This window comes from Salmo salar, chromosome 02 (assembly GCF_965601325.2).
Source record: "Salmo salar chromosome 02, fSalSal1, whole genome shotgun sequence".
In the NCBI taxonomy this organism is placed as follows: Eukaryota; Metazoa; Chordata; class Actinopteri; order Salmoniformes; family Salmonidae; genus Salmo; species Salmo salar.
The window spans coordinates 7,985,595-8,000,890 of record NC_138292.1 but is presented as its reverse complement, the minus strand read 5'-3'; the positions used below and the strand labels follow the sequence as shown (position 1 = coordinate 8,000,890).

Below are 15,296 nucleotides of genomic sequence, written 5' to 3'. Positions count from 1 at the left end.
GTCATCCGGACTACATTAGCCCTCCCAGTTGAACCCTAGTCATCCGGACTACATTAGCCCTCCCAGTTGAACCCTAGTCATCCGGACTACATTAGCCCTCCCAGTTGAACCCTAGTCATCCGGACTACATTAGCCCTCCCAGTTGAACCCTAGTCATCCGGACTACATTAGCCCTCCCAGTTGAACCCTAGTCATCCGGACTACATTAGCCCTCCCGGTTGAACCCTAGTCATCCGGACTACATTAGCCCTCCCGGTTGAACCCTAGTCATCCGGACTACATTAGCCCTCCCAGTTGAACCCTAGTCATCCAGACTACATTAGCCCTCCCGGTTGAACCCTAGTCATCCGGACTACATTAGCCCTCCCAGTTGAACCCTAGGCAGTATTTCAGGGAGATTACACAGTCTTCAGGTCTTAGACAAGGCTCTTCATCACACAAGCATAGTTCTAGTACCATCTTCCTCTGTCTGACACACACACACACACACACACACACACACACACACACACACACATAATCAGGACAGAAAAAGAGCCGGATAAGGCTTGACACTGTTTTCATTCTTGTTTAGACAGTCTCATTGTCCTCCTGTCTGTTGTGTGGCACTTTGCCAGGGAGGCAGTTCTTTAATTCTATCTCTGTCCCATATGGCAACCTATTCCCTGTATAGTGCACTGCTTTTGACCAGGGCCCATTGGGCTCTGTATAGGGAATAGGTTGCCATATGTCTCTGTACATTACTAGCCTGTCTATATTTGTTTCTCTGTACATTACTAGCCTGTCTATATTTGTTTCTCTGTACATTACTAGCCTGTCTATATTTGTTTCTCTGTACATTACTAGCCTGTCTATATTTGTTTCTCTGTACATTACTAGCCTGTCTATATTTGTTTCTCTGTACATTACTAGCCTGTCTATATTTGTTTCTCTGTACATTACTAGCCTGTCTATATTTGTTTCTCTGTACATTACTAGCCTGTCTATATTTGTTTCTCTGTACATTACTAGCCTGTCTATATTTGTTTCTCTGTACATTACTAGCCTGTCTATATTTGTTTCTCTGTACATTACTAGCCTGTCTATATTTGTGTCTCTGTTCTTCTGCCTCCAGGAAGTTTTCAAGGAGAGGATTGGCTACTCCCAGCTGTTTGACGTGCTGAAGAGTCAGGGTCAGCCCACTAAACGCCTGCTGCAGGAACTCATGAACATGGTGAGCAGATCAACACCTCCTCACTTCATCTGGTTAAAGGGATACTAATGTAGAGTGTAAAGGGAGAGAATGTCATGTTGTCATGAAGGCCATTAGTCATTTACTTGTCATCGTTCTGTGGGTTAGATATATTTGGTCTTCCACAAAAACCTCTCACTCTCTCACTCCTCCCTCATTGCCCTCTTTTCTCTCCCTCTCCTTCTCTCCACTAGGCGGTGGAAGGGGAACACGCCCATGCCCATCACCTGGGTATCAGTAACGACCAGCCCCTCCTCCTCCTCCTACAGTGGCTGCCTGACCTGGCCCCCCAGAGGGACCTTCAGCTCCTGGTAGCCCAGTGGCTGGCTGCGGTCTGCGGGGGCTCCCTGTCCTGCCGTACGGTGGCTGTGGAGGCCGGCCTGGTGGGGGCTGTGCTCCATGTCCTCTCCCAGCCACAGAGACTGGACCGCCAGTGTGCCGACGGCCTCCTGGGGATGCTACAGGACATGGGGTCTCTCTGTCTGAGGCCTGCTGAGCTGAAGTCTCTGTTGAGGCTTCTCCGACCCCTCGACCAGGTATTTCATTTCAAATTGATGCTCTGTAACGCTTTCATTTGTGTAACATACAGTGTAACATACAGTGTAACATTCAGTGTAATATACAGTGTAACATTCAGTGTAACATTCAGTGTAATATACAGTGTAACATACAGTTTAATATACAGTGTAACATACAGTGTAACATACAGTGTAACATACAGTGTAACATACAGTGTAATATACAGTGTAACATACAGTGTAATATACAGTGTAACATACAGTGTAATATACAGTGTAACATACAGTGTAACATACAGTGTAACATACAGTGTAATATACAGTGTAACATACAGTGTAATATACAGTGTAACATACAGTGTAATATACAGTGTAACATACAGTGTAACATACAGTGTAACATACAGTGTAATATACAGTGTAACATACAGTGTAATATACAGTGTAACATACAGTGTAATATACAGTGTAACATACAGTGTAACATACAGTGTAACATACAGTGCCCTCCGTAATTATTGGGACAGTGAAGCATTGTTTGGGGCTTTATACTCCAAATATCATACACCCCACCCAAAATGCTATCCTCCCCTGTTATTGTAATGGTGAGAGGTTAGCATGTCTTGGGGGTATGATATAAAATGCTAACCTCCCCTGTTATTGTAATGGTGAGAGGTTAGCATGTCTTGGGGGTATGATATAAAATGCTAACCTCCCCTGTTATTGTAATGGTGAGAGGTTAGCATGTCTTGGGGGTATGATATAAAATGCTAACCTCCCCTGTTATTGTAATGGTGAGAGGTTAGCATGTCTTGGGGGTATGATATAAAATGCTAACCTCCCCTGTTATTGTAATGGTGAGAGGTTAGCATGTCTTGGGGGTATGATATAAAATGCTAACCTCCCCTGTTATTGTAATGGTGAGAGGTTAGCATGTCTTGGAGGTATGATATAAAATGCTAACCTCCCCTGTTATTGTAATGGTGAGAGGTTAGCATGTCTTGGGGGTCTGATATAAAATGCTAACCTCCCCTGTTATTGTAATGGTGAGAGGTTAGCATGTCTTGGGGGTCTGATATAAAATGCTAACCTCCCCTGTTATTGTAATGGTGGGAGGTTAGCATGTCTTGAGGGTATGATATAAAATGCTAACCTCCCCTGTTATTGTAATGGTGGGAGGTTAGCATGTCTTGGTGGTGTATTTGTGCATCTGTAACTTCCTCACTCATCATTATGCACGAATCATTCAGGATTATCCGTAATCATGGTAGCATCTTCATTAATGTAGAAGTGTTAAGGAACATTCTATTCTTATTTACAATAAAAATGACTCAACACATTATTTACCATTCATTTCTATTGGGCACAAAATAGTTTTTGTTGTGTTTCAGATTAACAGCAAATACATCCAACAAGTTTGTAGAGTCACCTGTTTGATGTAGTCATTGTGTGAAAATGGGACCAAATCCTAAACTTCTGACTGCTTTAATACACATAGAAGTGCATTTGACCAAATAGTTTTGGTCTCCTAAAATTGGGAGACTATGTATTAAAAAAGGGCTGTAATTTATAAATTGTTAACCCAATATGGATGAAAGTACCCTCAAATTAAAGACGACAGTATGCACTTTAACCTCATAGTCATTGTTTGATTTCAAAAGAAAAGTGCTTCACTGTCCCAATATTTAGAGGCCACTGTAAAACCATTCAGAATCAGAACCTTATTGCCATGCAACAAAAGTTACTAAGAATTTATTTTGGTGTTGTGCATAGAAGCATCTACATCACCAACCTTAACAATTAACCCAGATATCACCTCTCCATCCAGATAGCACCCCTCTGTCCAGATAGCACCCCTCTGTCCAGATAGCACCCCTCCGTCCAGATAACACCCCTCCGTCCAGATATCACCCCTCTGTCCAGATAGCACCCCTCCGTCCAGATAACACCCCTCCGTCCAGATAACACCCCTCCGTCCAGATAACACCCCTCCGTCCAGATAGCACCCCTCTGTCCAGATAACACCCCTCCGTCCAGATAGCACCCCTCCGTCCAGATAACACCCCTCCGTCCAGATAACACCCCTCCGTCCAGATAGCACCCCTCCGTCCAGATAGCACCCCTCCGTCCAGATAACACCCCTCCGTCCAGATAACACCCCTCCGTCCAGATAACACCCCTCCGTCCAGATAACACCCCTCCGTCCAGATAACACCCCTCCGTCCAGATAACACCCCTCCGTCCAGATAACACCCCTCCGTCCAGATAGCACCCCTCCGTCCAGATAGCACCCCTCTGTCCAGATAACACCCCTCCGTCCAGATAACACCCCTCCGTCCAGATAACACCCCTCCGTCCAGATAGCACCCCTCCGTCCAGATAGCACCCCTCCGTCCAGATAGCACCCCTCCGTCCAGATAGCACCCCTCCGTCCAGATAGCACCCCTCTGTCCAGATAGCACCCCTCTGTCCAGATAGCACCCCTCTGTCCAGATAGCACCCCTCCGTCCAGATAGCACATGACCACCCTTAGATAAAATTCTCTCCCTTACCAGGGGCAGGACGTGTTGGCAGGGAAGCGGACGGGGACACACCCTTACTGCGCCCGCATCATCCGGGTGTTGGCGGCAATGGCGGCCAGGGAGGGGAAGAACAGCGCCCTGCAGTATTTTGACCTGACCCATCCCCTGGCAGGGATCATGGTGCCCACGGTCCAGCGCTGGCCAGGCAGTGGGTTTTCCTTCCACGCCTGGCTCTGTCTCAACATGGACTTCCCACAATACCACTCAGAGTTCTCCACGCCCAGCACCCGCTCGTCTGCTGGGGCACCAGGGGCGGCGACCCGGGGTATGGGCAAAGGCCCCCGCAGGAAACAGCTGTACAGGTACCAGACTGGAGAGATGGGGATACACCTAACACCACACTGCTGCTTGATGTGTGCTGGCCCAATGAGAGAGCCGGTGCTGGCCCAATGAGAGTTCCTAATGGCCCAATGAGAGAGCCGGTGCTGGCCCAATGAGAGTTCCTAATGGCCTGGTACTCAGGGCTCTATTGTCCCTCCATCAGGTCCTAATGGCCTGGTACTCAAGGCTCTATTGCCTCTCCATCAGGTTCTAATGGCCTGGTACTCAGGGCTCTATTGTCCCTCCATCAGGTCCTAATGGCCTGGTACTCAGGGCTCTATTGCCTCTCCATCAGGTCCTAATGGCCTGGTACTCAGGGCTCTATTGTCCCTCCATCAGGTCCTAATGGCCTGGTACTCAGGGCTCTATTGTCCCTCCATCAGGTCCTAATGGCCTGTTACTCAGGGCTCTATTGTCCCTCCACCAGGTCCTAATGGCCTGGTACTCAGGGCTCTATTGTCCCTCCATCAGGTCCATATGGCCTGGTACTCAGGGCTCTATTGTCCCTCCATCAGGTCCTAATGGCCTGGTACTCAGGGCTCTATTGTCCCTCCATCAGGTCCTAATGGCCTGGTACTCAGGGCTCTATTGTCCCTCCATCAGGTCCTAATGGCCTAGTACTCAGGGCTCTATTGTCTATTGTCCCTCCATCAGGTCCTAATCAGGTCCTAATCAGGTCCTAATCAGGTCCTAATGGCCTGGTACTCAGGGCTCTATTGTCCCTCTAGCCACTTTGACATCAATGCAATCTAAAATCACATGAAACACTTATCATCAAAACATTATCATGCTTTTAAAACTCCCCTCCCTGTGATGATCCATTTGAAGAAAGAAGTTCAACAGCAGGTTGAATGCCTATACATATTAGTAAAGACAAGATTACATTGAGAATAGACTGATGGGTGAATGTTGAGTGTAAAGTTTCCAAATAACTGTAAATCTAGTATATAGGACCTGTTTCAAATGATCACTTTTACACTGTGCTCACTCTCCCCGGAATGGGGAAAATATCCTTTCTATTTTATTCAGCTAAGTTCAAATATATTCTTCTTACTATAAAATCATAAAATAATGGGACGGGACTTATAAGCATATCTTGTCAGCTAAATGAACTAGCCTACAGCCTATGTCATGGAGCATAGCCAGATAACATACCGTAAGCCAACTCATATTCTGTTCTTCTGAAATCCATTTTCTTCATATCATAATGTTTCTTTAGACCTGACTAAAATAAATCATGGATTTATTATGATGGTGTCTATTACATAGATGTATTATTAGATGTTCTAAAGGCGCGTGTTATTTGTTCATTACCGGTCAATTACCGTGAGACCAGCAGGCTTTTGCATGACAATAACCGGCTGGCAAAATGTCTTGACCGCCACAGCCCTGGTTGAAAGCAATATGATTTAAAAGTATGTAACAGGCAGACTAACTTAATATTGCCACCAGTCATCAGTTGGATCAAATTCAATTCCATTCAGTTAACTTTATTGATCCCCCAAGGGGGCAGTTATTGATGTGTTTCCTGTCTCCTTGGTGCTTAGCCTGTTGACAGCCGGTGGTACAGGTTTAGAGGCTTTCTTCACCATGGAGGGAGTGTTGGTGGTGGCTGTCTGCACTAAGAAGGACTACATGGTCGTGTCCCTGCCAGAACACCCTCTAACAGACTGCTGCTGGGTAAGATACACACAGAGAGGATGGGTACAGAGGATGGGGACCAAATTGCACCCTGTTCCCTATACAGTGCACTATGTTTGACCAGGGTTAAATGTAGTGCACTATATAGAGACTATAGAGAATAGGGTGCCATTTGGGTTTATTATGGATCCTCATTAGTTCCTGCCAAGGCAGCAGATACTCTTCCTGGGGTTTATTATGGATCCTCATTAGTTCCTGCCAAGGCGGCAGATACTCTTCCTGGGTTTATTATGGATCCTCATTAGTTCCTGCCAAGGCAGCAGATACTCTTCCTGGGGTTATTATGGATCCTCATTAGTTCCTGCTAAGGCAGCAGCTACTCTTCCTGGGGTTATTATGGATCCTCATTAGTTCCTGCTAAGGCAGCAGCTACTCTTCCTGGGGTTATTATGGATCCTCATTAGTTCCTGCCAAGGCAGCAGCTACTCTTCCTGGGGTTATTATGGATCCTCATTAGTTCCTGCCAAGGCAGCAGCTACTCTTCCTGGGGTTATTATGGATCCTCATTAGTTCCTGCCAAGGCAGCAGATACTCTTCCTGGGGTTTATTATGGATCCTCATTAGTTCCTGCCAAGGCAGCACATACTCTTCCTGGGGTTATTATGGATCCTCATTAGTTCCTGCCAAGGCAGCAGATACTCTTCCTGGGGTTATTATGGATCCTCATTAGTTCCTGCCAAGGCAGCAGATACTCTTCCTGGGGTTATTATGGATCCTCATTAGTTCCTGCCAAGGCAGCAGATACTCTTCCTGGGGTTATTATGGATCCTCATTAGTTCCTGCCAAGGCAGCAGATACTCTTCCTGGGGTTTATTATGGATCCTCATTAGTTCCTGCCAAGGCAGCAGATACTCTTCCTGGGGTTTATTATGGATCCTAATTAGTTCCTGCCAAGGCAGCAGATACTCTTCCTGGGGTTTATTATGAATCCTCATTAGTTCCTGCCAAGGCAGCAGCTACTCTTCGTGGGGTTATTATGGATCCTCATTAGTTCCTGCCAAGGCAGCAGATACTCTTCCTGGGGTTTATTATGGATCCTCATTAGTTCCTGCCAAGGCAGCAGCTACTCTTCCTGGGGTTATTATGGATCCTCATTAGTTCCTGCCAAGGCAGCAGATACTCTTCCTGGGGTTTATTATGGATCCTCATTAGTTCCTGCCAAGGCAGCAGATACTCTTCCTGGGGTTTATTATGGATCCTCATTAGTTCCTGCCAAGGCAGCAGCTACTCTTCCTGGGGTTTATTATGGATCCTCATTAGTTCCTGCCAAGGCAGCAGATACTCTTCCTGGGGTTATTATGGATCCTCATTAGTTCCTGCCAAGGCAGCAGATACTCTTCCTGGGGTTATTATGGATCCTCATTAGTTCCTGCCAAGGCAGCAGATACTCTTCCTGGGGTTTATTATGGATCCTCATTAGTTCCTGCCAAGGCAGCAGATACTCTTCCTGGGGTTATTATGGATCCTCATTAGTTCCTGCCAAGGCAGCAGATACTCTTCCTGGGGTTATTATGGATCCTCATTAGTTCCTGCCAAGGCAGCAGATACTCTTCCTGGGGTTTATTATGGATCCTCATTAGTTCCTGCCAAGGCAGCAGATACTCTTCCTGGGGTTTATTATGGATCCTCATTAGTTCCTGCCAAGGCAGCAGATACTCTTCCTGGGGTTTATTATGGATCCTCATTAGTTCCTGCCAAGGCAGCAGCTACTCTTCCTGGGGTCGAGCAACATGAAGACAGTTATATACAATTTTAAATATGACATGACATTACATTTTGTAACACTTTTCACAACACATTAAGTGTGTTTCCTCAGGCCACTACTCCCAGACCACTACTCCATTCGGGATGCAATCAGAGACCGAGACACAGGCTGTCAATTACGGAGTTGTTTCCCCATCTTATCTGACAGCCCTGATGTAAGCTGGGATCAGCCAGTTAGCAGCTGTGCCATCTGTTCACTACAGCTGTGTTGTTACTCTAATGAATGATCATTGTCAGGGACTGTTTAATAATGGATGTTTAACTAGTTCAAGACAAACTCATGTTTCTAGATTCTGGAGAAAGCACAATAATCTAGCAGGCATACCTTGCATAGAAGTCATATTTTACCTGCAATATACTGAGTAAAGACTATTTTCTCTTCTCGCTCTCTCCCTGTCTCTCTCTTCTCGCTCTCCCCTCCTCCCTCTCTCTCTCTCTCTCTCTCTTCTCGCTCTCTCTCCTCCCTCTCTCCTGCTCTCTCTTCTCGCTCTCTCTTCTCGCTCTCCTCCCTCTCGCTCTCTCTCTTCTCCCTCTCACTCTCTCTCTTCTCCCTCTCGCTCTCCTCCTTTCTCTTCCTCTCTCTCTCTCTTCTCCTCCCCACAGCACTCTGTGGGTATAGTCCATATTCCCGGCCGCCGTCCCTTCGGTCAGAATCTGGTCACCGTCTACATCGATGGAGAACAGCGCAAGACAGCCCAGCTCCGATTCCCCTCGCTCAATGAGGTGAGAGACTGAGACAATGGGGTGAAGGACTTTACTAAATTGGAAAGCAAAATATGGTTGGAATAGGACAAAATATGTCTGGAATAGGACATAGGCTGAGAGCAAAGTGCGAAAGACAGACATAGAAAATTGAAAGACAGTGGTTTATGATCATCAGTTCTCTCTTGTTAGATTTATTGGATTTTTTTACCTTTTACATCTGTTCTGTTTTCATGGTAACCGTTTAAACCTGAGGTCTTGCTGGGTCCATTACTGCTGCATTATCCATCCTGGGTCCATCACGGCTGCATTAGCCATCCTGGGTCCATTACGGCTGCTTTAACCATCCTGGGTCCATTACGGCTGCATTAGCCATCCTGGGTCCATTACTGCTGCATTAGCCATCCTGGGTCCATTACGGCTGCATTAGCCATCCTGGGTCCATTACGGCTGCATTAGCCATCCTGGGTCCATTACGGCTGCATTAGCCATCCTGGGTCCATTACGGCTGCATTAGCCATCCTGGGTCCATTACGGCTGCTTTAACCATCCTGGGTCCAATTCGGCTGCATTAGCCATCCTGGGTCCATTACGGCTGCATTAGCCATCCTGGGTCCATCACGGCTGCATTAACCATCCTGGGTCCATTACGGCTGCATTAACCATCCTGGGTCCATTACGGCTGCTTTAACCATCCTGGGTCCATTACGGCTGCATTAACCATCCAGGGTCCATTACGGCTGCATTAACCATCCTGGGTCCATTACGGCTGCTTTAACCATCCTGGGTCCATTACGGCTGCTTTAACCATCCTGGGTCCATTACGGCTGCATTAGCCATCCTGGGTCCATTACGGCTGCATTAGCCATCCTGGGTCCATTACGGCTGCATTAGCCATCCTGGGTCCATTACGGCTGCATTAACCATCCTGGGTCCATTACGGCTGCATTAGCCATCCTGGGTCCATTACGGCAGCATTAGCCATCCTGGGTCCATTACGGCAGCATTAGCCATCCTGGGTCCATTACGGCAGCATTAGCCATCCTGGGTCCATTACGGCTGCATTAGCCATCCTGGGTCCATTACGGCTGCATTAACCATCCTGGGTCCATTACGGCTGCATTAGCCATCCTGCAACAGATTGGCTAGTGAAATGCACACTCGGAACTCTGATTGAACATGTCTGATTGCATGTCTTGTTGGTGCATCTCTTGTTGGTGCATCTCTTGTTGGTTCATCTCTTGTTGGTGCATCTCTTGTTGGTTCATCTCTTGTTGGTTCATCTCTTGTTGGTTCATCTCTTGTTGGTCCCGGGCATCTCTTGTTGGTACATCTCTTGTTGGTGCATCTCTTGTTGGTGCATCTCTTGTTGGTACATCTCTTGTTGGTTCATCTCTTGTTGGTGCATCTCTTGTTGGTGCATCTCTTGTTGGTTCATCTCTTGTTGGTTCATCTCTTGTTGGTGCATGTGTTGTTGGTTCATCTCTTGTTGGTTCATCTCTTGTTGGTGCATCTCTTGTTGGTTCATCTCTTGTTGGTACATCGCTTGTTGGTGCATCTCTTGTTGGTACATGTCTTGTTGGTGCATCTCTTGTTGGTACATCTCTTGTTGGTGCATCGCTTGTTGGTGCATCTCTTGTTGGTGCATCTCTTGTTGGTGCATCTCTTGTTGGTACATCTCTTGTTGGTACATGTCTTGTTGGTGCATGTCTTGTTGGTGCATCTCTTGTTGGTGCATCTCTTGTTGGTGCATCTCTTGTTGGTGCATCTCTTGTTGGTGCATCTCTTGTTGGTACATCTCTTGTTGGTGCATGTCTTGTTGGTGCATGTCTTGTTGGTGCATTTCTTGTTGGTGCATCTCTTGTTGGTACATGTCTTGTTGGTGCATCTCTTGTTGGTTCATGTCTTGTTGGTTCATGTCTTGTTGGTGCATCTCTTGTTGGTTCATCTCTTGTTGGTGCATCTCTTGTTGGTGCATGTCTTGTTGGTGCATCTCTTGTTGGTGCATGTCTTGTTGGTGCATCTCTTGTTGGTTCATCTCTTGTTGGTTCATGTCTTGTTGGTGCATCTCTTGTTGGTGCATCTCTTGTTGGTACATTTGTTGTTGGTGCATGTCTTGTTGGTGCATGTCTTGTTGGTGCATCTCTTGTTGGTGCATCTCTTGTTGGTACATGTCTTGTTGGTGCATCTCTTGTTGGTACATGTCTTGTTGGTGCATCTCTTGTTGGTGCATCTCTTGTTGGTTCATCTCTTGTTGGTGCATCTCTTGTTGGTACATCTCTTGTTGGTGCATCTCTTGTTGGTACATGTCTTGTTGGTGCATGTCTTGTTGGTGCATGTGTTGTTGGTTCATCTCTAGTTGGTGCATCTCTTGTTGGTTCATCTCTTGTTGGTTCATCTCTTGTTGGTGCATGTGTTGTTGGTTCATCTCTAGTTGGTGCATCTCTTGTTGGTTCATCTCTTGTTGGTACATGTCTTGTTGGTGCATCTCTTGTTGGTGCATCTCTTGTTGGTTCATCTCTTGTTGGTTCATCTCTTGCTGTGCATCTCTTGTTGGTTCATCTCTTGTTGGTTCATCTCTTGTTGGTTCATCTCTTGTTGGTTCATCTCTTGTTGGTTCATCTCTTGTTGGTGCATCTCTTGTTGGTACATGTCTTGTTGGTGCATGTCTTGTTGGTGCATGTCTTGTTGGTGCATCTCTTGTTGGTTCATCTCTTGTTGGTTCATCTCTTGTTGGTTCATCTCTTGTTGGTACATGTCTTGTTGGTGCATGTCTTGTTGGTGCATGTCTTGTTGGTGCATGTCTTGTTGGTGCATCTCTTGTTGGTACATGTGTTGTTGGTAAATGTCTTGTTGGTACATGTGTTGTTGGTGCATGTCTTGTTGGTGCATCTCTTGTGGGTACATGTGTTGTTGGTGCATGTCATGTTGGTGCATGTCTTGTTGGTACATGTCTTGTTGGTACATGTCTTGTTGGTAGATCTACTGGGTCTGACTGGGTGGATAGCTAACAGTAACACTTATGTCTAACTTTCTCCTCCCTCCCTTCCTACACCCTCCCTCCCTCCCTACTCCATCATTCCCTATTCACTGCATCCCTCCATCCCTACACCCTCCTTTCTTATTCCCTCTCTACCTACTCCCTACTTCCTCCCTCCCTACTCCCTCCTTCCTCCCTCCCTACACCCACCTTTCTTATTCACTCTCTTCTCCCTTCTTCCCTACTCCCTCCCTCCCTACTCCCTCATTCCCTATTCACCCCCTCCCTCCCTACTCCCTCATTCCCTATTCACTCCCTACTCCCTCATTCCCTATTCACTCCCTCCCTCCCTACTCCCTCATTCCCTATTCACTCCCTACTCCCTCATTCCCTATTCACTCCATCCCTCCCTCCCTACACCCTCCTTTCTTATTCACTCTCTACTCCCTCCCTCCCTACTCATTCCTTCCCTATTCACTCCTCCCTCCCTACTCCCTCATTCCCTATTCACTCCTCCCTCCCTCCTTCCTCCCTCCCTACACCCACCTTTCTTATTCACTCTCTTCTCCCTTCCTCCCTACTCCCTCATTCCCTATTCACTCCCTCCCTCCACCCACCTTTCTTATTCACTCTCTTCTCCCTCCCTCCCTACTCCCTCATTCCCTATTCACTCCTCCCTCCCTACTCCCTCATTCCCTATTCACTCCTCCCTCCCTACTCCCTCCTTCCCTATTCACTCCTCCCTCCCTACTCCCTCATTCCCCATTCACTCCTCCCTCCCTACTCCCTCCTTCCCTATTCACTCCATTCCTCCCTCCCTACACCCACCTTTCTTATTCACTCTCTACTCCCTCCCTCCCTACTCCCTCCTTCCCTATTCACTCCTCCCTCCCTACTCCCTCCTTCCCTATTCACTCCTCCCTCCCTACTCCCTCATTCCCTATTCACTCCTCCCTCCCTACTCCCTCCTTCCCTATTCACTCCATCCCTCCCTCCCTACTCCCTCCTTCCCTATTCACTCCTCCCTCCCTACTCCCTCCTTCCCTATTCACTCCTCCCTCCCTACTCCCTCCTTCCCTATTCACTCCTCCCTCCCTACTCCCTCATTCCCTATTCACTCCTCCCTCCCTACTCCCTCCTTCCCTATTCATTCCTCCCTCCCTACTCCCTCATTCCCTATTCACTCCTCCCTCCCTCCTTCCTCCCTCCCTACACCCTCTTTTCTTATTCACTCTCTACCCTCCCTCCCTACTTCCTCCCTCCCTACTCCCTCCTTCCCTATTCACTCCCTCACTCCCTACTCCCTCCCTCCATACACCCTCCTTTCTTATTCACTCTCTACTCCCTCCCTCCTCCCTTCCTACTCCCTCCCCCCTACTCCCTCCCCCTGTAGCCTTTCACCTCCTGTTGTATTGGCTCAGCAGGCCACCGTACCACCACCACCACCACCTCCCCCACCCTGCCTCCCCCCTCCTTCCACCCGGCAGAGATGGCCTTCCCCGCCCACGCCCCCCCCATCACCCGCTCCCAGTCCTTCCCAGCCTCCTTTGCGGCGGGCCGCTGGGGGTCTGGGCCCTTGCGTGACGCTCCCGTCCACACCATCCCCGCCGGGCTGCAGGACACAGAGTGGGGCACGCCCACCTCACTGGATGGGCTCCTGGGGACCGCCTTCATCTGTCATGAGGCCCTGCAGCCAGCGCACACCAAGGCCCTATACACTGCTGGTACACACACACACACACACACACACACACACACACACACACACACACACACACACACACACACACACACACCAAGGTCTGATACACTGCTGGTACATACACACACACCAAGGCCCTATACACTGCTGGTACACACACACACACACCAAGGCCCTATACACTGCTGGTACACACACACACACACCAAGGCCCGATACACTGCTGGTACATACACACACACCAAGGCCCGATACACTGCTGGTACATACACACACACCAAGGCCCTATATGCTGCTGGTACACACACACACACACACCAAGGCCCGATACACTGCTGGTACATACACACACACCAAGGCCCTATATGCTGCTGGTACACACACACACACACACCAAGGCCCGATACACTGCTGGTACATACACACACACCAAGGCCCTATATGCTGCTGGTACACACACACACACACACCAAGGCCCGATACACTGCTGGTACATACACACACACCAAGGGCATATGCTGCTGGTAAGATTAGGACTTACTTTATTGTCCTGAGGGGTAATTGGTCTGAACATTAAAAAGTGCTGCTGCCTTCACATAGAATATCACATCATCATACAGCATCAATAATATAAGCAGCCCTCTTCCCACACACACAAGGCTGTAACTTGGTGGTCAGTTCCACATGGTTTAAGGCCTACTGGCCAGACTCCAGTTGTTGTCTTCTACCCTCTTCTACTTCTGTCTCCCCTACTAGTTAGTAGTTTTATTTACAGGGGGACCGAACATTGTATACAGTACACACTACACACACTAGCTAGGCCACACACACTAGGGCCATACATTCTGCATTATCTACACACACCCAACACACTATATATAGTAACCTTGTAACCCTCCCTGCCTCGCAGGCCCCAACCATGTGTCCCTGTTCAAGGCAGATGGAGAGCTGTCGGACCTCAACAGTAAACTGCTTCTCTACTACACTCCTCAGGTGGGTGGCTCCCTCACAGGCTCCTCCCAGACACAGGCTCCTCCCAGAACACAGTTACAATGTACTAAAAACAAGTAGTAACGCTGTAGTAACAACAGGTAGTAACAATGTATTAAAAACAAGTAGTAATGCTGTAGTAACAACAGGTAGTAACAATGTACTAAAAACAAGTAGTAACGCTGTAGTAACAACAGGTAGTAACGCTGTAGTAACAATGTACTAAAAACAACTAGTAACAATGTGCTAAAACAGGTAGTAACAAGTAGTAACTCTGTAGTAACAACAGGTAGTAACGCTGTACTAAAACAGGTAGTAACGCTGTACTAAAAACAGGTAGTAACGCTGTACTAAAAACAGGTAGTAACGCTGTACAAAACAAGTAGTAACGCTGTAGTAACAACAGGTAGTAACAATGTATTAAAAACAAGTAGTAACGCTGTAGTAACAGGTAGTAACAATGTACTAAAAACAAGTAGTAATGCTGTAGTAACAACAGGTAGTAACAATGTACTAAAAACAAGTAGTAACGCTGTAGTAACAACAGGTAGTAACAATGTACTAAAAACAAGTAGTAACGCTGTAGTAACAATGTACTAAAAACAAGTAGTAATGCTGTAGTAACAACAGGTAGTAACAATGTACTAAAAACAAGTAGTAACGCTGTAGTAACAACAGGTAGTAACAATGTACTAAAAACAAGTACTAATGCTGTAGTAACAACAGGTATTAACAATGTACTAAAAACAACTAGTAACAATGTACTAAAACAGGTAGTAACAAGTTGTAACTCTGTAGTAACAAC

General features: G+C 47.2%; 1 protein-coding gene across 1 annotated transcript in view; it reads left to right on the top strand.

The window, feature by feature from the left end:
- Window positions 1-15,296, top strand: part of LOC106573589 (neurobeachin-like protein 2) — a 138,038-nt gene that overhangs the window by 55,107 nt on the left and 67,635 nt on the right. The window contains exons 13-19 of the mRNA XM_082968540.1: window positions 1,115-1,213; window positions 1,426-1,767; window positions 4,305-4,633; window positions 6,200-6,332; window positions 8,721-8,840; window positions 13,193-13,523; window positions 14,412-14,494. Coding sequence (XP_082824666.1) covers window positions 1,115-1,213; window positions 1,426-1,767; window positions 4,305-4,633; window positions 6,200-6,332; window positions 8,721-8,840; window positions 13,193-13,523; window positions 14,412-14,494 — 1,437 coding nt within the window. The remainder of the gene's footprint in view (window positions 1-1,114; window positions 1,214-1,425; window positions 1,768-4,304; window positions 4,634-6,199; window positions 6,333-8,720; window positions 8,841-13,192; window positions 13,524-14,411; window positions 14,495-15,296) is intronic.